At 38.6% G+C, this 25,789-nt stretch overlaps 3 protein-coding genes across 3 annotated transcripts in view; 1 reads left to right on the forward strand and 2 right to left on the reverse strand.

Annotated features, from left to right (window-relative positions):
- The first annotated feature begins 568 nt into the window (after positions 1–568).
- Positions 569–7,603, forward strand: hspa8b (heat shock protein family A (Hsp70) member 8b). Its single transcript, XM_061681640.1, is given in 10 exon segments — positions 569–688; positions 2,243–2,452; positions 2,534–2,739; positions 4,622–4,774; positions 4,854–5,409; positions 5,582–5,784; positions 5,859–6,057; positions 6,851–7,041; positions 7,043–7,084; positions 7,173–7,603. Coding segments are annotated over 9 exon segments (1,968 nt in total). The 5' UTR covers positions 569–688; positions 2,243–2,247; the 3' UTR covers positions 7,386–7,603.
- On the reverse strand, positions 4,855–17,574 carry lim2.3 (lens intrinsic membrane protein 2.3). The gene is made up of 6 exons (XM_061681641.1): positions 17,488–17,574; positions 15,954–16,129; positions 13,458–13,607; positions 11,648–11,782; positions 11,537–11,572; positions 4,855–5,228 (listed from the first exon to the last, which is right to left on the reverse strand). Exons 2-6 carry the CDS (start codon positions 16,126–16,128, stop codon positions 5,203–5,205), a joined length of 522 nt encoding a protein of 173 aa, XP_061537625.1. The 5' UTR covers position 16,129; positions 17,488–17,574; the 3' UTR covers positions 4,855–5,202.
- Positions 17,575–21,880: 4,306 nt separating this feature from the next.
- zgc:77784 (uncharacterized protein LOC402947 homolog) overlaps positions 21,881–25,789 on the reverse strand; it is a 71,552-nt gene continuing 67,643 nt past the window's right edge. Inside the window, exons 21-25 of the mRNA XM_061681336.1 lie at positions 24,552–24,835; positions 24,336–24,452; positions 23,592–23,720; positions 23,330–23,436; positions 21,881–21,998 (exon numbers count right to left, since the gene is read on the reverse strand). Coding sequence (XP_061537320.1) covers positions 21,987–21,998; positions 23,330–23,436; positions 23,592–23,720; positions 24,336–24,452; positions 24,552–24,835 — 649 coding nt within the window. The 3' untranslated portion in view covers positions 21,881–21,986. The remainder of the gene's footprint in view (positions 21,999–23,329; positions 23,437–23,591; positions 23,721–24,335; positions 24,453–24,551; positions 24,836–25,789) is intronic.

Raw genomic sequence — 25,789 nt, forward strand, 5'->3', positions numbered from 1 at the left:
TGTGTGTGTGTGTGTGTGTGTCTCCCCCCCTCTCTCTATCAAGTGCTCCCCCATCAAAATTTTCCATTCCTGAAAATGGGCATATCACACACAAACAGGGGCACATATGTCAAAAGTGGGGGCCACGTGCCCCTAGTTCCCCACCCGGTTCCGCTGCCTTTGTGTCTTATGGTCCTAATATACTATTGACTTTATTTTCAAAAACGCAAGTGGTTTTCCATTTGTATATCAACATTTGTGTATAGGCCATTTAGCCAATAATATGATTAAAAAATTATCTTTGGTAGAATTTAGCAGATGGATAGTCATTGAAGTGAAACAATATGTCATCCTCTGCTGTATTAGTAGTTTTCCATCGTTGTATAACAACGGGGCTGTGACGACATTATTATTCAAGACGTTGCTCGATGGGCGGGTAATTTTAAACCAATAAAAGCCACCCATGCCAAATATCTTCCCTTTTTCTGGTAGCAACATCTAACTGCTTTTTCCCATTGGACCATCGATTGCTGCGTGGGTGTCCGTAGCCCCGCCTCTCCTTCTGGAGCCTTCTATGGTGGCCTTAAAGGAAGCGGACGAAGCCAGTCTTTTCTTTTTATCGTCTTCATACTGCACGTCGCCGGTTCGTGAGTGGACCGGGCCAACATCACCGCAGAGGCCTCAAAGTACAACGACACCTTAAAAAGAGGTGAGTACAACCATATTAGTGTGACTTTTTTTTTGTCTTTACTCCACTAGCTTGTGAGTCGATGAATGTTTAAAAGGGAATGAGCCGACATTACGGAAGTTAAAATGGCCGGCCACGTGGGGTGGGGACAAAATGGCATTTTCAGTGTGAAATGTCTGAGTTGGTCGGACAAATGGCATTTTCGGTTTGAAAATGATGTGTTGGCCGGACAAATGACTTTCGAATACCTTTTGGTGATTTGTCTTAAGGCGTGGCAACTGACCACACGATGAAATTACTTTTGGAACGTGTTGTACACTAATATGGTCATTCTTCCAAAGGTGAGCAATTGTATGTTCCGCAACCAATTGTCTTTTGATTATTTATTTTGAATCCTCAACGCGGCAAACCGTGAAATGTCCAACTGATACTCGTTGTGCCTACGGTTCTATCGCTTATATCAACTTTGACGTACGTAATATCAGTCTGTGGCTAATATTTCCCGAAGGACGTTATGTCGACCCTTTTTATTTAATGTAACAATGTTGCGCAACGGAAATGACTGCTCCAGAAAGTTGTTGGCCTGAGGAAAGTGAGGAGCCACACCCTGCAAACGACTTGAGGGTGTTGGTCACGAAGAGGAGGAGGAGGGGGGGGATACGCGCACTTGGCCACCATTCAGTCGCCATTTGGGAAACGTGTCTTGATGGAACTAGTAAGTTGAAGTAAGACAGATGCACTAAATTCTACAGTTCAATAAAAATGGACTGTGAGGCTCTAGTGCCGTCAGTTTTTAATCTCGTGTGAGGGGAAATTAAGGGAAAGGTAATCTTGTGTCTTGCCAAAATGAGGTCTTAATATCAATTAATTTTAATATATTGCAAACGTTTGTACAGAAGAGTCAAGTCATTAGTAAATGAGGTTAAACAAGTTAAATTTTAAGGTTTTGTTTTCACAATTTGGTTGTAATAAACTAACATTTTTGTATAACACGCAATTATAATTTTTAAACTGTACATTGTTGATGAAATTTGTTGTAAATTTAAATAACAATCAGAAGGCTGAAGCAAAGCAAGGGGTGGCCCTATGAACTGGACTTTGACCACCCCTGATCTATAGGGTACATTGTGCTGTTTTTTTAGTTTGGTAATCACTGTAGGGGAAGATGAATCATTTGCCAACTTCCTGTTTCATGGTTTGCATATTTGCTAACCTCATACAGGTGTATTAAAAGGTGCATTTCTAGTTTTGACCACATTGGCAGCATTCAAACCTGCTTTCAAGACTGCCTGCCTCGTCCATACTGATTACAGTTGCCACAAGGGACAGCCAGAAGTGGCAACGCTTGAAAACAGGTGCCGTGGACATTTTGTTTCCACTTCTCATTTGCTAATAATGGCCTCTTGACCACGCATTGCAATGTTTAGGCCAAGGGTGCGGGCAGCATTTGATCTGCATCATGTCAAACCCTCTGAAAGTGAAACTGGAATGGTTCTTGTTCGATGGTAAGCGGTTCAATAGAACATCCTTTTACTTTATTATGACATAGCTGTTTTCTCACCTTCATCTTCTCAGAAGCCATGGCCAAAGCACCCGCAGTCGGTATTGATCTGGGCACCACCTACTCCTGTGTAGGAGTGTTCCAGCATGGTAAAGTGGAGATCATTGCCAACGACCAGGGCAACAGGACCACGCCTAGCTACGTTGCCTTTACAGACACAGAGAGGCTGATTGGTGATGCAGCAAAAAACCAAGTTGCCCTGAACCCCACCAACACAGTATTTGGTACAGAACACTTGATGAACATGGTCTTTCCCCCTCCTGTTCTATATAATAATGCTGTTTTTTTTATTTTGCCCCCCTCAGATGCCAAGCGTCTCATTGGCCGGCACTTTAATGATGGTGTGGTTCAGTCGGACATGAAGCACTGGCCCTTCACTGTCATCGATGATAACACCCGCCCCAAGGTAAAGGTGGAGTACAAGGGCGAGTCAAAGACCTTCTTCCCTGAGGAGATCTCATCCATGGTGCTCCTTAAAATGAAGGAGATTGCAGAGGCATACCTTGGCAAGGTACGTCTGCACATGCTTTGTTTAGGTCCAACACATTTTCTATTTCTTTACGAAAGACAACGTTGCCATTGGAAAAAAGTTAACCGCATTTACAGTCGATCCTTACCTTATGAATTTACTCCACAATAAATGTGCCATAAAAACGTCCAAACATTAAGCGCTACAGTTGACAAATGTTTAGCAGTTAGCCAGTTGACAAACGCGGATAGTGTTTAGTAATGGAATACACTAGTGAAGGGATGATACCTCAAGGACTGTATTGACACTACACAAACTGTCGGCACTGTATTGACCGTCGGTCACTGTTGGATATATTGTAGAAGTTATCATTTATTTGCTTAGCTTGCATTAGTATTATGGACAATTTTTAGAAAGGAAGATGTCTCTCCTTCAAGATGACTCAGCAGGAATCATCTGAGAGAAGGACGTGGGCGGGACGTGGCAGGTGTTGGTGCCATGTTTTCACCTTGAAACCTTCCCCTTTGTGTGTTGTCTTGTAAACTTAGAAACCTCCCTATTTTCAAATAAATGCAGAAGCGACGAAAGAGATTGTTTAGAGCGTGTTGAGAGGCTGTAACCGGAACAATCTCCCATGCGCCCTCCTCATGAGTAAAAAGACCAGAGTCTTCATTCCTTTTGTGTTTATTCATTATAATGTTTGGTAAAATAAATCCAACAGTCACTCAATAGGGACCCCCGCAGTAGTCCTAAAATCATTGCAGGTAAACAAACTGAAAATAAGATGGAAAAGCTTACATGCTGCAAACTGTGAAATATTTAATCGCTCGTCCTTAACATATGACCTCATATAATTTCATCTACTCCATTTTTTTGCTTCTTTTTTAAGTTTAAATTTTGCTTAAACTTGTGTAAATGCTAAAATGAGTTGGTGTAAAATATAGCAAATTTGTAATGGAATTCAGTAAAAAAAAAATGTATGGAATTTTGTTAACTAAAGTGTTCAATCATACAAAATAAGACTAAAAATGTGTTCATTTATGCATCTTTATTGAGGAACAAAAGTTTTGGAGTGTCTTTGCGCCAAGGAGGTTTCTCCTGCTAGACACCCGTTCCCTGCCTTAGGAAAAACCTCTTTCACAGGGTACAGATGAGGATGGTGAGCATAAAAATGTAAGTGAGAGCTAAGTTTCAGGAGCTCCCTGAAGTTCATGTAACGGATTGTAAAATGTTACCCTTTGGAAAAAATGACTCATTTAGCATCTAGCTACTTGGAGTCTAAAGGCCTTATCACGGTGTAGTTGGCAGAGCACAACGCACAGTCAACAAACCCATTCGGTGTACGTGCTGAGATGGCATGAGGACGGAACGTTGTAAGGTGGGCGTTTTCCATCGTGGCACCTCAAGTTGAAAAATGTAGGTGCGGTGGTGGGGCTAGGGATTTTTCTGTGTGGTGGCCAGCAGGTGTCCTGAAAATCACTTTGTGGCTGTGACTACCCCTTGCCAACCATTGGCTCTGCCCATGTTTAGGTGCTAGCACAAAGATCCAATATAAAATAAAACCCTACCTTCAATAATGAAAGACAGTGCGGCTAACTGGTGATAGGTGATAATGTTGACTCAACTCACAGTAAAAATGTTAAACTACTACCAAACTATTCCCAATACTGCTACCAGAACCTCTACAGCCCCTTGAGACTGGTCCATGTTTGGAATGAGTGTATCAAAAAAGTCAGAGCAAACTCATGTGGCAGCCCTGAAAGCATTTGACTGGTCTTTGCAAAAAAAATTGGAAAAATGTGATGCTAGTGAGGAAAAAAAATCCTGATAACAGCTGGTCCCAAATGGGTCAAGTTGTACATGGTAGGTGTCTTGACCTTTTCCCTGCAGCACAGTTGTGACTTTTGCGTTGTGCTCATCTCAGCCCGTAACCAGCGCCGTGGTGACTGTGCCGGCCTACTTCAACGACTCTCAGCGTCAGGCCACAAAAGATGCCGGAACAATCTCCGGGCTCAACGTCCTTCGCATCATCAACGAACCCACCGCTGCAGCCATCGCATACGGCCTAGACAAGAAGGTAAGATGTCCACTAAGCTCAACTAAGTAGCAGTTTGAGTCAAGACTAACACAGATGGTGCACGCATTTCCGACCACAGGTCGGCACGGAAAGAAACGTCCTCATCTTTGACTTGGGCGGTGGCACCTTTGATGTGTCTATCTTGGCCATAGAGGACGGCATCTTCGAGGTCAAGTCGACGGCGGGCGACACTCACCTGGGCGGCGAGGACTTCGACAACCGCATGGTCAACCACTTCATCGCAGAGTTCAAGCGCAAACACAAGAAGGACATCAGCGACAACAAGCGCGCGGTGCGGCGTCTGCGCACGGCGTGCGAGAGGGCCAAGCGCACATTGTCCTCCAGCACGCAGGCCAGCATAGAGATCGACTCTCTGTACGAGGGTGTCGACTTCTACACCTCAGTCACCAGGGCCCGCTTCGAGGAGCTCAACGGGGACCTGTTCCGCGGCACCCTGGAGCCCGTGGAGAAGGCGCTGCGGGACGCCAAGCTGGACAAGTCTGCCATCCACGAAATCGTCCTGGTGGGAGGCTCTACTCGTATTCCCAGGATCCAGAAACTGCTGCAGGACTTCTTCAACGGGAAGGAACTGAACAAGAGCATCAATCCCGACGAAGCTGTGGCATATGGCGCAGGTATAGTGCACATTTGAAAACCAAATTGCCAGATTCTCTTGTTGACACAGTTCAACCTCTTAACTGTTTTGTACCACATAGTTTTTCCATTAAATATTGGCTGGACTTTGGGCGGGTCCAGTATGTTTGAGCAGAGTAGACCCAAGTGTAATCAAAGTTTTGTTTGTTTTAGCTGTGCAGGCTGCCATTCTGTCTGGCGACAAGTCTGAGAATGTTCAGGACCTGCTGCTGCTTGACGTGACCCCCTTGTCTCTGGGCATCGAGACGGCCGGCGGCGTCATGACTGCGCTCATCAAGAGGAACACGACCATTCCCACCAAGCAGATGCAGGTGTTCACCACCTACTCTGACAACCAGCCCGGCGTGCTCATCCAGGTACAACCTGCGGCCGCCAGCTCCCTCGCAACCTTGCGTGATGAATGAAATAATAGACTGACTGACACCTGCAGGTCTTCGAGGGCGAAAGGGCCATGACCAGAGACAACAACATTCTGGGGAAATTTGAGCTGGCCGGAATCCCCCCGGCCCCCCGTGGCGTTCCCCAAATTGAGGTGACCTTCGACATCGACGCCAATGGCATTTTGAACGTGAGCGCGGCTGACAAGAGCACCGGCAAGGAGAACAAGATCACCATCACCAACGACAAAGGTACGTACTGCACAAACAAAAACCGGGCATGTCATGTTTGGAAAATTTTAGACAGATACTACAGCAATGTTGAGAGGGGATAAGTACTATTTGAAAGTTGGGTTTTGACAATTGTGATGAGGCCACAATTAAAGAATATAGTTGCAATATTTAGGGGAAAGGGGTCTTAGTTTTTCCTACTTCCGCATGCATTTTTTTAATTTATTTTTTTACGAACCTTAGCTGCCAAGTCGCAGAGGTGAAAGTTCTCTGTGCTTAGTTTTAATTTTCTACATTTGAGAGCTGATTAATCTTCTTTAATAGACTTGCTTTTTGTTACCAGGGTTGAAAATAATTGGCAAAATGCAAATGAATCCATATACACAGTTTTGATGATGGAACATCAAAATCTTATATACTGGTACTTTGATTCAGGCTGCAACAATGTCTGCCATTACAAGCTTGATGTAATAAAAACATTAAAATGACAAATATTGAAGCCATAATGTATAAACTTATGTTTGACTGATTCACGTAAACGTTGACAAAATGCGGAAATGCAAATTTTGACTGTTCTGGAAGTAAATTTTTATAGGCTGGCATCTCTGCATGTGGTTTGGGCCTTACCTCCAACTTGGAGTTTAGTTTTGACTCTGTGTGTTCTAACTTAGCCTTGTTGCATGAACTGATGAGAGGCGAAACATTTTAAGACTGCCAGAGCAGTCCAATTGCAATCATTTCAATGTCCTTAAGATTCCTATCTGAAGCCTTGCATTTGAGTGAACCCTTCTTCACAGTTGACCTTTGCCCTCAGGTCGTCTGAGCAAGGATGACATCGACCGCATGGTGCGCGAGGCGGAGCAGTACAAGGCTGAGGACGACGTGCAGAGGGACAAGGTGGCCGCCAAGAACGGCCTGGAGTCTTACGCCTTCAGCATGAAGTCCACTGTGGAGGACGACAAGCTCAAGGATAAGATCAGTGACGAAGACAAGCAGAAGATTCTAGGACAAGTGCAATGAGGTCATCAGCTGGCTAGACAAGAACCAGGTGCAGTACAGACGGGACGTCCTGTCGTTAACATTTAAGCGTAGTTTCCAATGCTCTTTTTTTTTTTTTCTTTTTCTGCCTCACTCAGTCTGCAGAGAAGGAAGAGTTTGACCACCAGCAGAAGGAGCTGGAGAAGGTGTGCAACCCCGTCATGACCAAGCTGTACCAGGGGGCCGGTGGAATGCCAGGAGGGATGCCAGGAGGGATGCCGGGAGGGATGCCGGGAGGCGGAGCATTCCCCGGAGCGGGTGGTGCTCCCGGAGGAGGCTCTTCTGGCCCCACCATTGAGGAAGTGGACTAAACCCAAATCAGTCCGCTGTAACAGATATTCTACGCCTTAACTGTCTTCTTCTGACACTCTTCACGTGTTCTCGCTCTCTCTGTCATGGCTTTAAAGTACTTCCACTGGCTTTGGGCTCTCTTTGCACACAAACCAGCTCTGGTGTTGCACTTTTAATTCCATTCTTGGTCTTTTTCACTGCAAAACTTGTTTTCCTTAATAAAATCGCACAAAAGTTGTCATTGTCCTCTGTTTACTGCCAAATTTCCTAGATTAGAGGATGTACTGTTTAAATTACTAGACTTTTGGGTGAATTGTACATTTCAGAGTAGATTTAATGCAAGAAACTTGGTGGTTTTCTTAACCTATTCACATGTTCAAGTGTTTATCAGAATGTGAGCACTTTGCTAATAAACAGAAGTATAACTGAATTTAAAGGTACCTGCTAGTTTTACATTAAGCACCACCCTGTCCGAATAAATAAGGAGACCTGACTAGTTGTCTCACACCTTTTAAAGTGTGTTATAGTTTGGTGACTTGGTGTACAGAGCTTGACACTTTACACACAATGGGGTTTTAATATAGTAAATTAAGATCAGGCTGAAGAGTAAATGAAGGATTATGACAGGGAAATGTGGACAAGGTTCCATTAGAACCCATGCTTGAATTTGGGGGGGGGGGGGGGGGCTATTAGAACAGAGGGGAACTGCTCTAAAATGATATACATATTGACTTAGATGGTATGAATGCTTTAATCCATTAAAATGCAATTAAATAGCACCTACTAAAATGTACATTTTATGCGGTTATTTGGAAGAGCCACTTGTATCAATAAATTAACCAGGTAAACCTACATTGTAACAATCTTGAGAAGTGCCCCCCCTGGTTCTGCCACAATGGTGTGATATGGAAGACGACCTACAGCAGTTGATTGCAGGAGGTACAGTAATTTGTACTTTACCAATTTGACATTCCCCAAGATGGCCAGTGCATAAACCCAATTCTACAGATAGTCGGACACGCTCATGGGTGAAAAGATTTTGCTTCTGAGGTGGCAACCTGACAGATTATCTGGTAAATGTGAAGTACTCCCGAGGGACAGAAATTATCAAATTTAAAATGAGTACTTTACTCAGTTGATTTGGTGATTACAACACCTTTGATGAGTGGAATGTTACTGAGGAATTGAGGGGAAAATGAAGAGACAAGTGGCATAGAGTTAACTCTATAAGATTTAAATCAACTCACAGATGAGAAGGATAAGCAATTTAACTACATGGCACAAAAACTGACAAATACAAAGTGACCACTTGACTGTTTTGAATGATACCCTGTGACAATTTTATGCCACCGTCCAGTCAATGAAGACCGACAAGAGTACAGCATTGCCGGCCTGCATCAACCATCACTTAACTGTCACAATATTAATAAAACAAATACCAGTGTGCTTGCAAAAAACAAAAATCTTTATTCATACGTAGATTCTAGAAGCAACTGGACTTCTAGTTAGATTTTTTTCCCCCCTCATTTTACGAAAATGTTAAACAATGACAAGCTATTAGGCTAAGAATATATATATATATATATATTCCATTTACTCAAATATGAATTATTTAGATTTTTTTTTTTTTTTACCAAGAAGTCTGGAAATGAAGGTCTGGAAAAAGTATGGCATTGTGAAATCTCAAATTTGCATTGGAACCCTGATAAAAGACCCAACTACAGTAGCTTGAAAACTGGCAATTAGTTCACATCCAAGTCAAATTATCTTGGAAACACGATAAAAGCACATGAAATAATTATAATTTTTTTTTAAATGTAGATGGAAGGGTACCTTTAAGTCATTATTTGGAGGACTACTTTTTAATTGACTCATATGTCTTCTCACACAAATTTCAAAGTCAACTAAGCCAATTTTGTTCCATCAGCTAAGAGTATCAAAGGTTCTAACATTCTCAAGCTTTCCAGACCAAAGTAGCATTTTTTTTGGAATGAAAAGTCTGAATACAGTATTTGAGTAATTTTTTTAAGAAGCTTTTGGAATATTTCATAAATACTGTAAAAAAAAATTGCCCCTGAAATATTTGTTCTATACAGTGTGTACGGAAAGTTTTCAGAACTCCTTAAATTATATTGCAGCCATTTGTTAAAATCATTTAAATTCATTTTTTCCTCATTAATGTACACACAGCACCACATATTGACAGAAAAAAACTTAATTATTGAAATTCTTGCTTATTTATTAAGAAAGAAAAACTGAAATATCACACAGCCACAAGTATTCAGACCCTCTGCTGTGACACTCATATATTTAACTGTGCTGTCCAATTCTTCTGATCAGCCTCGAGATGGTTCTACACCTTCATTGGAGTCCAGCTGTGTTTGATTATACTGATTGGACTTGATTATGGAAAGCCACACACCTGTCAAGATAAGACCTTACAGCTCACAGTGCATGTCTGAGCAAATGAGATTCATGAGGTCAAAGGAACTGCCTGAAGAGCTCAGAGACAGAATTGTGGCAAGGCACAGATCTGGCCAAGGTTACAAAAAAAAATCTGCTGCACTTAAGGTTCCTAAGAGCACAGTGGCCTCCATAATCCTTAAATGGAAGACGTTTGGACGACCACAACCCTTCCTAGAGCTGGCCGTCCGGCCAAACTGAGCAATCGGGGGACAAGAGCCTTGGTGAGAGAGGTAAAGAAGAGATGCAGTTGGGAAATGGGAGAAAGTTCTAGAAAGTCAACCATCACTGCAGCCCTCCACCAGTCGAGGCTTTATGGCAGAGTGGCCCGACGGAAGCCTCTCTTCAGTGCAAGGCACATGAAAGCCCGCATGGAGTTTGCTAAAAAAAACACCTAGAGAAATAAGATTCTCTGGTCTGATGAGACCAAGATAGAAATTGTTGGTCTTAATTCTAAGTGGCATGTGTGGAGAAAACCAGGCACTGCTCATCACCTGTCCAATACAGTCCCAACAATGAAGCATGGTGGTGGCAGCATCATGCTGTGGGGGTGTTTTTCAGCTGCAGGGACAGGGAGACCGGTTGCAATCGAAGAAAAGATGAATGCGGCCAAGTACAGGGATATCCTGGATGAAAACCTTCTCCAGAGTGCTTAGAACCTTAGACTGGGCCGAAGGTTCACCTTCTAAAAAGACAATGACCTTAAGCACACAGCTAAAATACCGAAGCAGGGGCTTCAGAACAACTCCGTGATTGTTTTTGAATGGCCCAGCCACAGCCCTGACTTAAACCCAATTGAGCATCTCTGGAAAGACCTGAAAATGGCTGCCCACCAACGTTCACCTTCCAACCTGACAGAACTGGAGAGGATCTGCAAAGAGGAATGGCAGAGGATCCCCAAATCCAGGTGTGAAAAACTTGGTGCATCATTCCCAAAAGTCTCATGGCTGTATTAGCTCAAAAGGGTGCTTCTACTAAATACTGAGCAAAGGGTCTGAATACTTATGGCTGTGTGATATTTCAGTTTTTCTTTTTTAATAAATCTGCAACATTTTCAACAATTCCGTTTTTTTCCCCTGTCAATATGGGGTGCTGTGTGTACATTAATGTAAAAAAGAAAAGAAAAAAGAACTTAAATGATTTTAGCAAATGGCTGCAATATAAAAAAGAGTGACAATATTAAGGGGGTCTGAATACTTTCCGTACCCACTGTATTTACCAAAAAAAAAAAATCAAGAAAAAGTCATTTCTGAGGAAAACAGGATTACAGCTATTTACAGAGGGGGGGAAACTTGGAAAAAAAGAAGCAAGCAATAGAATAAAGTAAAGATCGAAAGAAAAGTTTTCTCATTATATATTTTTTGAGAATAAAAACTATTTCTAATAAGTCATGTGATAAAGCAAAACTTGTCATATGACAATGAAGTGAAATTTTCAGGGAAGAAAAGTCACACTTCTGTCACAGAAGAAAGGGAAAAATGAATTCCCTTCTTATTTGTCATTATTGTTTAAGCAGTGTCATATTATTTTTTGTGACTGTAAAACAGAGAGAACTCTTTTCTTGAAGAGAACAACATGGAAACCAGTCAGATGCACTTAGTGATTTATTGCGCTTGCACATGAATATTCATGAGTCTTGAAGAGGAAATGATGTTGGAGTTCATGCGGGCGTCTCGTTGAGGTCAGCGCGAGTTGGAATTCCGGGGGCATTCGTGCATGCGGTAGGCGCACATGTAGAAGATACCTGCACACATCAAAGGGCGTGTCATGATGATGAGGATGATGATGATGATGATGGAGGAGGAGGATGGAGGAAGACCTGAGAAGAAGGTGAGCACCACCGCCACCCAACCCATGATGTAGGACCAGGAGAAGCGCCAGCTCCCGTAGCGTTTGCCGTAGTAGTTGACCGTCACGCCCGTGTACACCGCCATGGCCAGCAGCACGAAGAAACCTGTGCAAGTACAATAGAAACCCAGATATAACCAAGTGGGGAAAAATATTTGCAACATTATGGCAACCAAGTTTTGGGAGAAAAATGAAGGTGTAATCTGAAAAAAGAATCAGCATTTTTTTCAGACAAAAAAAACATTCGCATCTTTTGCACGAATGCCTCACAAAATTCACATTTTTTTTTTCGCTGGAGAAAATGAATATTTTTAGAAAAAAAACTTAGTTTGGGTTTTTTTGGGGGGGAGGGGATAGTTGAATATTTTGAGAGAGAAGTTCTATTTTTGCGAGTGAATTTTTTGGGGATTGAATGTTTTGAGAAAATAGTTGCATTTTTGTGAGTATTTAGTGGGGAAAAACAGGATATTTTCAGAAAAGACTGTGAGAAACAGAAAATCGGAAAAAGTGAAGTCAGAATACTTTTTTTTTTTAAATTCGGAGAAAAAAACAACAACTTAAAAATGTGCATTTTTCTCAGAAAAAAAGAGAATATTTTGAGAATAAAAATTTACAGTAACCAAAATTCTGTATATTTATAGAAAAGGGGGTTGCAAACTTTGGGTGGAAAAAATAAGAACATGGTGGGCTTCTGGTAGGCTCCAGCATGCCCGCGATCCTAGTAAGGATCAGTGGTACAGAAAATGGATGGATGGATGAAAATATGAATACTTTGATGAACAAAATCCTTGTATTTTCTGAGAAAGATAAGGATATTTCAAGAAAAACATATTGTAGAGGAAAAAAAAAATCAGAAAAAATATTTTTGCCAGAAAAAAGAATAATTTGAGAAAACAATATATATTACAATACTTTTTTTTCATAGAAAATGGTGAATATTTTGAGTGAATTGTTTCTTCAGAAAACAAAATCTAAATAGTTTGAGAATTTTTAAAATATTTTTAGAAAAGGTTTGCATTTTTTATCTGAATGTTTTTTTGTGAACAGAATAATGTACCCAAAAATTACATTTTTTTTTCTGAGAAAATATCTCCGAAAAAGTGCATCATTTTTTTTTTCAGAAAAAAAAATGTTTGAGAACAAAAAAAACGTTTTTGCACCAAAAAACTGAAAACTTTGATTTAAACAAAATGTTGCATTTTACAATAAAAAAAAAATGAAGCCTTTGAGAAGAAAAAAGTTGCCAAATGTCATTTACGTCACGAAACCTACATAGCGAGCGACTGTCCCATCACTTGCACTCCGTTTCCCTAGAAGTTTAAAATGTACAAAGCCACTCCCACTACACTCCAGTTGCACAGTAGGGTCAACTACCTCAGTCCTGCATGCTTCCCCTCCAGTCCCTGTCCTATATTGTTGTGTCCTTCCCCCACAGGGTGTAGCACCGCTGCCCTGTACAATACTCGAATCCAACGTGACATTGTATTACGCATATAATGATTTATTTTGCTTATCTTTCTTACAGCTAGTGTCCTGTCTTGAGTTAGCTTTTCCACTTTTCTTTCTGTCACTCGCCTTTAAAAACGTTCTTCTGTCCGACTGAAATTTTTAACAAATATCCATCATAATGCAAAGAATCACAGGGGCAGTTTAAAACAGTAAAGCTCTTCTGGCATAAAAGGGATGCAGATTCTCCATTCTGCTTGACCTATCAGCAGATCAGGACAGGTTAGGAAAAACAAAAAAAGGAGCATGAGGATGGAAGGAGGGAGGGAGCTCACAGGAAATGAAGAAGAGGATGCCGGCGGCGAAGGTCTTGTCGAAGCCGTCGAAGGATGAGTAGTGGATGAAGGCCATGACGCCGATGACGATGCCGATGAAGCACGCCAGCAGGGACAGGATCATGAAGGCCCGCGTGGCGTCCCAGTACGCTGCCGACATTTGCACACCGTCATCAGCGCGCTTCTCAATTCCGAGCGAACAAGCCAGCGCAAACTGCGGCTGTCACCGAAACAAAGTTCACGCATCTTCAGTGGAATTTCCAAAATCTTCTTGCGGCTTGTCCCACCTGGAGCCTCCATTGTGTTCAATTTGGGGATTTCTCCTATCATTTCTTTTCTAAATAATTTTGTTTTTCATCTAATATTTGTGTGTTTGCAGTCTATTATTTGTTTTACTTTTATATAATCACTTATATATTTAAATGTGTTTCTAATATTTGTGTATTGTGTATCATTTTATTTTTTTATTTTTGCCTTCTAATATTTTTTAACCTGGGTCAATTTCTTTTGTGTGTGTGTGTGTCTGTGTGTGTTTATTGTTTGTTTTTTAGCTTAAATATTTTATGACCTTTCCTCTTGGATTCATATATTACCATATTTGTGTTTGTTACATATGTTTGTATTTGTTTGTTTTATTTGTTAAAGATTTTTAAAAATGTTTTTTTTTGTTTTAATTTTTTAAAGATTTTGGTATTTCAGTGATAATTTTTATTTTTAAATCTTTTTTTAAATTTTCCATCTAATATTATTTTTGTCTAATAATTTGTAGTGACTTATACATTTGCATTACTGCATTTGCATTTTCATCATCTAATATTTCGTGTTTTCGTCACAATTTCCTTTGTTCATGTTTTTTATAACAAAAAACATGAACAAATGAACATAGAAAATTGATGGAAGGATGGATTTTATTTTTACTTATAATTTTATATTTTTTTGTCTGAAAATGTGTAGTATATAATATATTGTACAGTATTAGATTTTTTTTCTAATATTTGTACTTTTCTTCAACTATTTTTGTCTTATTTTGTCTAATTTTTCTCTTCTATTTCTCTCATAATTTATTTTCTTAACGTCTTTAATCATTTTTTATCATTTCTTTCCAAGATATTTTGCAATATTTTTACTTTTTTGCATTTACCCAATTAGAGTATTTGTATGTTTTTATTCCAATTTTTTTCCCACTAACATTATTTTTTTAACTTTCTAATATTTGTATAATTAAACATGCTTTGTATTCTGTGAAATATTTTGTAGTATTTTTTAGTTTTCATTTTTTTCATTTTTGTGTATTTTTAATCTCATATTTGTTTGTAATTTTTGTAACATATTTGTATTGTAGTAATGTTTTTTTAATTGTCATTTAATATTTTTGTATTTTGTGAAATGTTTTTAGTATCGTATATATTTGCATTATATTCTGATATTTTTTGTGATACATACTACAAATTTAGATTTTTTTTGCGTGTAATAATTCTAATATTAATGTTTGTCTAATTTCTAATTTCTTTGTGTAATATTTTGGTCTTATGTTTTTAAATTGTATTGTAATAGAGCATTTGTATATTTTTCATGTAGAAGTTTTTGTCTAAGATTTAATATTTTTTGGGAATACGTTTTGTAATTTTTAACTCATATTTGTCTATTTTACATAATATTTTGTAGTATCTTATACATTTGCATAATATTCTAATATTCTTGATATTTTTTTCTGCAGTCTACTTTTTATTTTTCCTCAGGTTTTTGTATTATATATATATATATATATATATATATATATATATATATATATAGGTTGTCATTTTTTTGCTCACATATTTCAAACGTTTTCTCGTGTTTTTTTCTCGCCCCTTTAATATTTTTGTTTTATTTTCTAGCATTTTTTATTTTCATCTCAGTAATTGGTTTCTAATATTTTGGCAAATTTCATCTAATTGTTTTGTATTTTTGTGTGTAATATTTTGTAGTATCTTATATCCTTCAATTATATTGTAAAATGTGTTAATTATTATTTTTGTAATATTTTTGTTTTTTTTGGAGAAAGTATTCCGGGTAAAAATAAATAACGAACTAAATAAATAAATACATTTAAAAAAGCTAAGATTTTTGGAATTATTTCTCCAATATACATATTTTTTAATCCAATATATATTTTTTATTATCTTAATGTAATTTCAATAATATTTGTATACATTTTAATTTTGTTTTATTTTAATATAATTTCTTTGATATTTGTATACTTCTTGCTCATTTTTTTTCAAATGTTTAGCATATTTTTCGTCAACTTTAGCGTTATTTTCTAACATTTGGCTTTTTTTTTTTTTTTTAATCATTCTAATTTATTTGTTTTTTTTTCTGTAATATTTTTGTATCGTCATAATAATTTCTTTCCAACGTTAGTTTTTTCGTGTAATATTTGTGCATTTTTTTCTTTTATGACTATCATAACTATGATGTCCTCTTTTCATTTGCAGTAAGTGTGAGGTTTGGTCTTACCGATGCTGTCGGTGTGTGTCATGCACTTGCCGGGCACGCAGTAGCGCCACAGGCCTTGATGCATGTAGCTGCTGGAGTGGCGATATTGCATCCAATAGTCGGTTGCCGTGGAGACGATCAGGAGGATGTTGCCCACTCCGGCGCAGAACAAGCCGCCTCCCATGAAGCTGTACATACTGATACACACATGCGCGCACACGCACGCACGCGCACAATACATCGTACAACAGATCCTGTATTCGTGTGTACCTAATGAGGTGTCTGGTAAGTAGATTGTTGGCCTTTATCGGGCAACGAAAGGGAGGATTTGCTCAGTTTACGTTAAAAAATAGACACCGAAAAGAAATTCATCTTAGAGTAATACACTGCGTCATGTTTTCATTATTTTAGTTTCATTTTTAAACGATGTAATTATTACTAAAAAATTATTGTAATACTAATAATAATTCCGGGAAAGGATTTGTAATATTTTAAGAAAAGCGATCAGAATATTTTGAGCTAAATAAGGTTTTATTTCTGGGGGGAAAAAAACAAATATTTGGAGAGGAAGAGGAATTGGGGCATTTTTGTATGAATTTCTTTTAAGTATTTTATTTTCTTTATTTTTTTTTCTTTCTGCGATTGGCTGGCAACCAGTTCAGGGTGTACCCCGCCTCCTGCCAGCTGGGATAGGCTCCAGCACGCCCGTGACCCTAGTGAGGATAAGCGGCTCAGAAAATGGATGGATGGATGGATGGAAGTATTTTTTCCCTTAGAAATAAGCTTAATATTTAAGAAAGACATTTAAGAAAAACATATTTTAAGCGCGTTCCCCCCCCCCCCCCCATTATTTCAAGAAAAAAGTTATGTTTTTTTCCCCATGAGAAATGAACCGCATATTCAAGGAAATGTAAAAAAATAAAATAAATAATAATAATAATAATAACAGTTAAAGAAAAAAAATATACATTTTCTCAGAATTTTTTTTAAAAAAGTATAGAAAAACTGAATATATTTTCTATTTTTAATATTTTGAGAAAAAAAATCGCATTTTCTGTAAAATAATTGGAATATTTAGAATTAAAATTTTAATATTCAAACAGGGAAATCCTAATATTTTGAGAAAAAAATCAGACAGAAATGTGAGTATTTTGCGGCAAAAAAGACAAAAACTGGGATATTTTGATTAAAATTAGCATTTTAAGAGAAAATAAAATTAATATTTTGAGTGAAGATTAAAAAAAATACTTATTCCAAGATTTTTTTTTACATTCAATAAATGTGTTCTCTTTTGCAGAGAAAAAAAGTAGAATATTTCGAATCTTTTTCCTGAGTAAAAAAAAAAATTAAATTTCAGTGAAATAGTCAGATTTTTGTAATTTTTGGGAGAATTTTATTTCCCGAGAAAAATAACCCCTACCTACTGTGTTTGATTGTTATATGAAATAACTTGGAATATTATGAGCATAAAATGGGGGAAAATAAGATGAGAATTCCTGTCGAGACTCAAGATTTCACGTCAAGGCTGAACGGAAAACGTTCCTATTTTTCCTACCTTGTTTATGTGGCTTCCTTCCCAAAAGCAAACTGGAGAGACGGTGCGATTCTTCCGTGCCGACCGAGTGTGGCTGCGAGCGTCGGGAAAGTTTTGTTTGCCGAAAGGAAACGCGGCCGAGCGTTTGGCGGCGCGACCAATGACGGAGCGCGCGCGTGCGCGCACTTTTGTTGTTGGAGGGAATCTGCTGAAAACACAAAACCGTCAAAGCGAGCGCACCTCGCCGTCCAAAGTGATGACTGCACGCTTTCCATTCAAAATGCCACAAACACCTCCACTACTAACTTTTTATTGGAATTGCTTTACAAATTTGACCTGGACTTGCTGTACCTAGACTTATATAGTAATAATAATAATAATAATAATTATTATTATTATTATTATCATCATTATTTATTTGCAACTGCAGTCACCTTTATGGTGGAAGTTCAGGCAAAGGTTTAGGGTTGGGTCTCAAATCAGTTAGGGTTTCAAATTAGGGCTTCCAGTTAGGGTTAGGACTTCAAATGAGTGTTTCAGGTCTAAATAAGGGTCTTGAAGTCGGGTTAGGGTTTCATATTAGCTGAGTAGGGTTTCAAGTTAGGGGTAGGGTTGCAATCTAGAGTCAGGGTTAGGCTTTTGAGTCGGTTTTCAATTGTGGGGTATGCTTTCAAATTAGGGATCAGGCTTCAAGTTTGGATTAGGGTTTCTTCATAGTAGGAGGGTTTCAAAATAGGGTTTCGACTTAGTGTTTCAAAGTAAGCTTTCAAATTAGGGATTCGAGTTAGGAGTAAGGTTTCAACATGGAACATTGGAGGAAAACATGGAGAGAACATGCAAACACCACACAAGGAACCAGGCAGGAACCCGGATTTGAACCTTCGACCGCTGAACAGTGAGGCGCATATGCTAACCAGTTGTCAATCGTCAAACACCGCCTTGGGGTTTGGGTTAGGGTTTCAAATTTGGGTTTGAAGTTACGGTCCCAATGATGAACACGGTTGGTGCTGGTGTTGGTGTGCTGAATGAATGCAGTACCCCTATATGTCCGCATGAGGACGCAGTAATCACATATGTAACAAAAGGCCTTGTCTTTCCTTCCTTCCTTCCTTCCTTCCTTCCTTCCTTCCTTCCTTCCTTCCTTCCTTCCTTCCTTCTCTGTAGCTAAGAGCCTGATGCAGTGTAGTGTCGTGAGCAAGTGGAGCAACAGATGGTGGCTCACACACACACACACACACACACACACACACAAACATGACGCAGTTTGTTTCCACCCATGCTTCCCAACCTTTAGAGCCGAGGCCTCCATCTTACATCAGAAACATTTCACGGCACACCACCAAACAAAAATGGCACAAAACGTATGAATACTAAATGAATGATGTCGTCGCAATTTACTCAAAAATGAACTTAACTTTGTGTGAAATGTGAGCCTGTTTAATGGAGTTTTCGCCTTCAATGCTCGCCGGACGATCAACAAGCACGAGGACACAAAGAGAACCTGCGGCGTTTTCTTTGTTCAGTGCTTGAGAAGAGGACAGAGTTGTGGCATGTATACGTTAGAGGGGAAAAACAAAACACATTTCAAGAAAAAATTTTTCCACAGGAAAAAAAATATTTGAGGGAAACGAAAGTTTTTACAAAAAAAAAATTACAATACATTCAGAAAATTTTTATTTTCCTTTCAATAGCTTAAGAAAAGAAAATGCATATACAGTGCTGTGACAAAGTATTGGCCCACTTCTCAATTTCATATATTTTTGCACAGTTTTCCCAGTTTGATGTTTAAGATCATCAAACAAATGTAAATATCAGACAAATATAACCCAAGTGAACCTGAAAATGCTGTTTTCAAAGAATTACAAATGCAAATTGTGGCCTCTTGACTTTGGGACGCAGTCAGTGGAAACACTAAACACACACACACACACACAAACAAAGGAATTTCCAATACGTTTGGAGGGGACTGTATATATATATATATATATATATATATATATATATATATATACACTGCATATTTCAAGGAAGAATTATTATACAAAGAAGAACATCTTACAATTTTGGGAACAAACTTGAATTTTTACAGAAAACACTATATTTTGAGAAAAGGTTATATTTTCAGAGAAAAAAACCCTATATTTCACACAAAAAAATCTATCTTTCAGGGGGGCAAAAAAAAAAATCAAAGAATGTGAAGAAAAATTTTATTCCCCCCACAAAAAAACTCATTGTTACTATTGTTGTTTTTCTTAGGATGTAAAAAATATATCATTAACTAACATATAACATAAAATGAATGTACAAAAAAATGCAAATATGCCAATTTAAAGCGATACAATGGTTAGGTTTTCCACAGCATGAAAAAATAATATCATAAATTATGATTTAAAAGTATATTTCCACAAAGACAGCAATCTTACAGAATTTTTTCAAGTTGATTTATTTAAAAAAATTAATGGATCAAAGCCAGTGGTGATGTACAGGGGTGTCACAGTACAGTACAGAACAGTACTCTCTCTCACACACACACACACAAAACAACAACAACAAGTACACAACATGCACACTATGATTTGAACGTTATATCACATACTTTTCTCAGCGATACATTCAAGACTTTTCTGTACAATGTCATAGTTGCTTTGACATGTCATTGACAAAAAATACTTGTGGTTTTCCCCCCAAACCTCCCAATTTATATATGAATACACTGTACAATAGCTGATATTACAAAACTGGAAGCAAATCTATTCACACAAAGTAGGGGCAACATTTGAAAATGTAAGATCAAATAGAAAAGACAATAAAATAGGGACATCCCTCATCAACTTTTTCTCGGGTCGTATCCTTTTCAAAGCAACAATATGAAACTATTATTATTATTATTGATAATATTATTTTTAAACGTTGTGTACAAAACTGTTGACAAATGAACAACGTAAAAATATTAATTGAATTTGAAAAACAACCTGAAATCATTGTATTTATTTTGCAACCAATTGTTATGTTATATGTATTTTAAATAGGAATCAATGTATGAAATTGTCCATGAATTATGAGTTTAAGCTATTTTTACTTACTATTACAAATAATTTTAATATACATTGTTAAAATTTTAATGCATGTTACATTTTCCATAAATTAACAAATAAAGTTAATTGTTTAATTTAAAATTTAAATATAAATCTGAAATAACTATTTTATTCCATAATTGTAAATATTTAATTATATATTATTTTTAACATGTTTACAAAGGTTATCTGTGTATTAAATTGTCTACAAATTAAAAATTTAAGAAAACAAAATTCAAAACATAATTCCAAATATTTATTTATTTCACTAACAATTTTAACATTATGTATTTTTTCATGCCCTGCGATTGGCTGGCAACCAGTTCAGGGTGTACTCCGCCTCCTGCCCGATGATAGCTGGGATAGGCTCCAGCACTCCCGCGACCCTTGTGAGGAGAAGCGGCTCAGAAAATGGATGGATGGATTTTTTCACATTAAATATTAAAACAGGAATCCATGTATGAAATCTTCCCTGAACAAATAATAATACAATATTTCATAGAAATTTCTTTTTTTATTTAAAAAATGTTTAATATTTATTGCTATTTAAATTTCAAATGTGAATCCAGTGTACACAATTGTCAATTAATTAACAAATACATTTTTGTTCGTTTATTTCACAAACAGTAAGATTTATTTATATAGTTTATATTTTAAAATTAATATATTAAATTGTTTTCAAATTACCAAATGAATAATAAAATAAAAATGTTATTAGATATTTCCAAAATAATTCATGTATTTATTTTGCAAACATATGTAATATATATTTATTTAAAATGGCAATCCAAAATAAAAAAAAATAAATTTCCAATAAAAGCCACACAAAAAAGTGTTATAAAGTGTTATGAAATAATACTATTATTATAGTATTATTTCACAACCAAATTTAATATTTATTCTTTTATTTGTGGTTTTAGTCAGTTGTGAAGAAAATAGCTTGTGCTCACATCAGCCTGTTGTGTAATTCCCATTTAGGACATTAATGGATGCTGTTGCATCCCAATAGTTTGATAGTGTTGCTTTAGTGGGACAGAACGCATAGGTCAAGCTTGTGTGCGCGTGTTTGTGTGTGTGCGTGCGGTGAAATAGCAGCAGAGGATTACAAATGGAAATTGTGGCCTCTTGATTTTGGCACACAGTCAGTGGAAACACAAAATACACAAGCGCACACACACGTGCACACACTTGTCATTGTATTGGAGACGTGCACAGTTTAATTATGGCTAATGATTAGCACAAGCTAATATGTACACTTTATTTATTTATTTTTTATTTTTTGTGTTTTTTAATAATCCAGGCTGACAAAACTGTGTAGGAATTGTGAAAGGATCCCATGGATTGAGTCTGGACAGTTTGGATGTGAAGTCTTTTTTTTTTTTTTTTACACTTCTGTGTAAGAATCAATGGATGGCTCACAAAGACGGAACTGGAGAATGTGTGGGCTCACATGAGGTTCTGGAAGGAAACAAAAGTAACAAAGTAAAACTGATATGCAATGCTGGAAGCATGTGTTATACAGTAGAGCTGGCAATGGGGGTCAACAATATTTTTTTCTTGGTCCTTGTTGCTAGGCAGAAACCCAACAGAATTTGGGAATATTTTAGCTAGCTAGCTAGCGGGCACTGCAACAAATGTAATGAATAAGAATTCAACAGATTCTGTTTATTGGTCCTTGTTGCAGAAACCTGAAAAGTTAATTGCAATTTTAGGTAGCTCGCTAGGAGATGCAACAACATAGATCAACCAAATTGAACGCATTCTTTTTTCCATGTTCTTGTTATAAGCAGAAATATCAAGACTGAATTAAAATGTTAATTAGCTAGCAAGTGCTAAATTGTACCTCAACAGAATTGATCCCGTTTCCCCCCCTGGTCCTTGTAACTAGTCAGAAACTTTAGAAGAAGTTTGAAGACATTTTTAGCCAGTAGACACAGCAACCTAGTATCATAGAATTCAACAAATCTGCTTCCTGGTCCGTGTTGCTATGTAGAAATAATAACACTTAATTAAAGTCTCAGCTAGCTAGCTAGCTAGTAGACACAACAATTCCGTTTGGCAGAATTGCTCAGATGTTTTTTCCTGATCCATGTGAGGCAGAAACGTCAACATTGATTTCAAATTTCTGCTGGCTACAACTAAACATATTTGAACATTTTAGTTTGTCATCAGGTGCAGCATTGTTACTGGGCAGAAACATCAAGATTGAACTAAATTGAAGTTAGCTAACAGGTGTAAAAATGTAGCTAAACAGAAGCGAATCATTGTTTTTCCAGGTCTGGGACACAACTCAAGATTCAAATAAAATGGTAGCAAGTTATCTAGCAGGCACAACAACATATACTGTATATATTCTTTTTATTTTCCTGGCCCTCATTGGTAGACACTCATCAGAATTGGATGACAATGTGAGCTAACTCGCAGGCGCAACAACGTAGAGAAGCTAATCAAACAGAATCTTGTTACGATGCGGAAAGTTTAGGTTAGCTCAGAGGCGCAACAATGTGGATAAAAAGAAATGTGATCATTCCTTTTACTGGTCCTTGTTTGTTGGAAACCTCAAGATTTAATTGAGATTGTCAGATAATAATGGAACAGATTATTTTTCCTTATCCATGTTGTTGGCAGAAACCTTAAATGTGAGTTACAATTTTCGCTATTATGCTGTTTGTTGTTGTTGTTGTCAGGTAAGCATAACATAATAAGGAAATGACAGAACTATGTGTACATGAATTCCCCAATTGAGTCAGCGGTGTGTACGGCTAGCGGCGAGGTGGTTAGCTCATTACCTGGACCCTCATGTGTCCAGAAGAAGCTGGAGATCTGGTAAAGACGCCACCGAGCGACCCGTAGACTGGCATCTGCTTGGACGACCCGTACTGGATTACATTCTCATCTGCAGATGATAAATGGATCACTGGCTTGTATTTCTACACATATACAGTCTATAGGTTAAACCCTAAACCTATGTAATGGTCACCCCTGTCCTGATACAGGGATTTACATTAAGAGTCACCCAGCTGTTGTCTTGCTATGTTTACAGCCACCCACCCTGGGACGACCATTTTGTGGCTGCTCTTCGGTCGGGGGAGACATCATCGTCGCTTGTGAGAGTCACAACGTCGACTGGAGGCTGCAGGGAGTTCTCGGCCGACGGAGGGGCCGGAGGAGGGGGCAGCTCTGGGCCATGTGGGAAATAAACATTGGGCTTAGAAAACAGGCGAGGGTCTGAGCACTCAAGACAGATGGCCACTAAATATCTTTGTTGCTGTTTTAAATGAATTCTACAGAGATGTTTTGTTCTCATCTGGTTTATTTGATAAGGCTTCCCTTTCATTATATTGCAGGGCTTTTGATTTTGAAAGCTAATTACAGAACACATTAAAAAACTGAGGATGAGCATGACAACTGCATGTTCAAACATTAATATAGTAAAATCAAAACAACTGCACAAAACACATCCATAAAGTGTCACTTATATATGTCAGCACTGATCTCTTCTTTTTAAAGGATTAGTAGGTGGATTTTCATATAAGGCTGCCTTGTTCCACACTGTCATGCTCTTTGACTGCCTTACAGTACTAGTTTTGCACATGTATTTTTTAAAGTGGCTAGTTCGCTACATTAGCCTCAATTAGATACATTGGCCTACATTTTAGTGTCGTAGTGACGCTTAAGGAAGAGCTGGCAGACGGTTCATCATCAGTTCATTAGTTTCATGGAGAGCCAAAAAGAAATGCTTAAGTAGACACTAACTAAGCCAGAATGAAGACAATACTACAGTGTGCGTTATACCTGCTTGGCTGTGTGGCTCCCGTCTGAGTGCTCCATCCTTCGGGGCTTTTTTCTTGTTCCTGCATCTGTACGCCAGAGCCGCGGGGCTCAAATCGCAGACTGCGGCGGGAGATTGTCCTGACAAGAAAGCTTGTTTACCACCCTCGAGGATCGGAAGAGCATGAAAAATAAATAAGACATGATTTTTGGCTCACATGAGGCCCGATTCCAACTGACCTTTGTCGAGTCTGTCGCCCCTCAAGGTTTCCGTCCAGCGGCTGCGGCCGTGGGGCACCTCGGCGGTCTTGGTGAACAGATCCGGGTTGGACTGGGAGAGTTGGGAGTGCTGACGGACCAGCAGGTCCACGTGCTGCGGCCGAGGACTGTCGCCAGGCTTCAGTGTGTCCAGCTGAGGGGAGGACGCGGCCGAGTGGGACGGCTGGAGGGCGGCGGAAGGCTCGTCCATCAGATAGGTTCTGGCGGGCAGCGGGGGACACCAGCTGTCATCTTCATCCCCGGAGCTATAAGACCACAAGGATGAGACACAGCAGCATGAGCGGGCGTCTTAAAGGCAAGGGCTGAATATTCAAAATATCTAACAAGTGCCTTTTTTGCTTGTTTATCTGGGTTCGATCATTAATTCAAGCAGCAATGCAAACAGATTATAATATATTACAACTGAATTTTGGCAATAAACTGGATTGCACGCGTTTTCACCTTCTACTTACTGTACTGGTACGGACAGTTGGTGGACAAGCCTGGGCACCTATTGTGTTTTCTTGGCCTGAGCATACAGTCGGTGGTATAACGTTTTTGTCACGGTGACATGTTATGACCTACTTTACTGGTTCCCCAGCTATATCCTGATTCACCTACAGCGGCCCCCGTACAATGGCAATGTACCAGGAGGACTTTTGTGACTAACATTGCCAGTGCCAAGAGGCTCAATTAAATGACGGACATGTCAGTGCAAAACGCAAGGAGCTAATTCATGATGTCAGATTGCGGCTAATGCCATCAGAAAAGACACGGCACGGTCAGAGCAGCCCATGCCGTTATGTCTGCAATCCAACCTGTCACAAGCAGTTAGAGGAGACGCACAACACTCCGGAACCACAGAGCGCCGCCTGCAGACACCACTGCATGTTCATTTGCTAAAGCCACACTCACTCCAAAATTTAAGCATTTTTACCCACAATTTACAGTAAAACAGTTCTCAGGTTTATGAATCACATATCTGTGACACGCTTGAAATCAGCCTCTTTTAAGGGGCCGGCCCCATCTAATGCAAGACCATACCTCATTTTGCCCTTTATAGTGTTGGGCCAATGGTGAGACTGGCTTTTCCTACTACAATGATGATCGGTGGGCAGAGCCTGAGCTTTGCTCTTGTCAGCTCCTCGTCATGCCTGTATATGTTGTTGGCACATATAGATGAACAAAAATATATTATTTGTGGTACAGTGTTCCTCTGC

This window comes from Phycodurus eques, chromosome 7 (genome assembly GCF_024500275.1).
Source record: "Phycodurus eques isolate BA_2022a chromosome 7, UOR_Pequ_1.1, whole genome shotgun sequence".
NCBI lineage: Eukaryota > Metazoa > Chordata > Actinopteri > Syngnathiformes > Syngnathidae > Phycodurus > Phycodurus eques.

Excerpts from the sequence above, each read along its gene's own strand:
- lim2.3 (XM_061681641.1), bottom strand. The coding sequence starts at position 16,128 with ATGTACAGCTTCATGGGAGGCGGCTTGTTCTGCGCCGGAGTGGGCAAC. Across the intron at positions 13,608-15,953 it reads GACACACACCGACAGCATCG|CGTACTGGGACGCCACGCGG; the intron begins GTAAGACCAAAC and ends AAATGTCGGCAG. Across the intron at positions 11,783-13,457 it reads CATCCTCTTCTTCATTTCCT|GTTTCTTCGTGCTGCTGGCC; the intron begins GTGAGCTCCCTC and ends GTACTTGCACAG.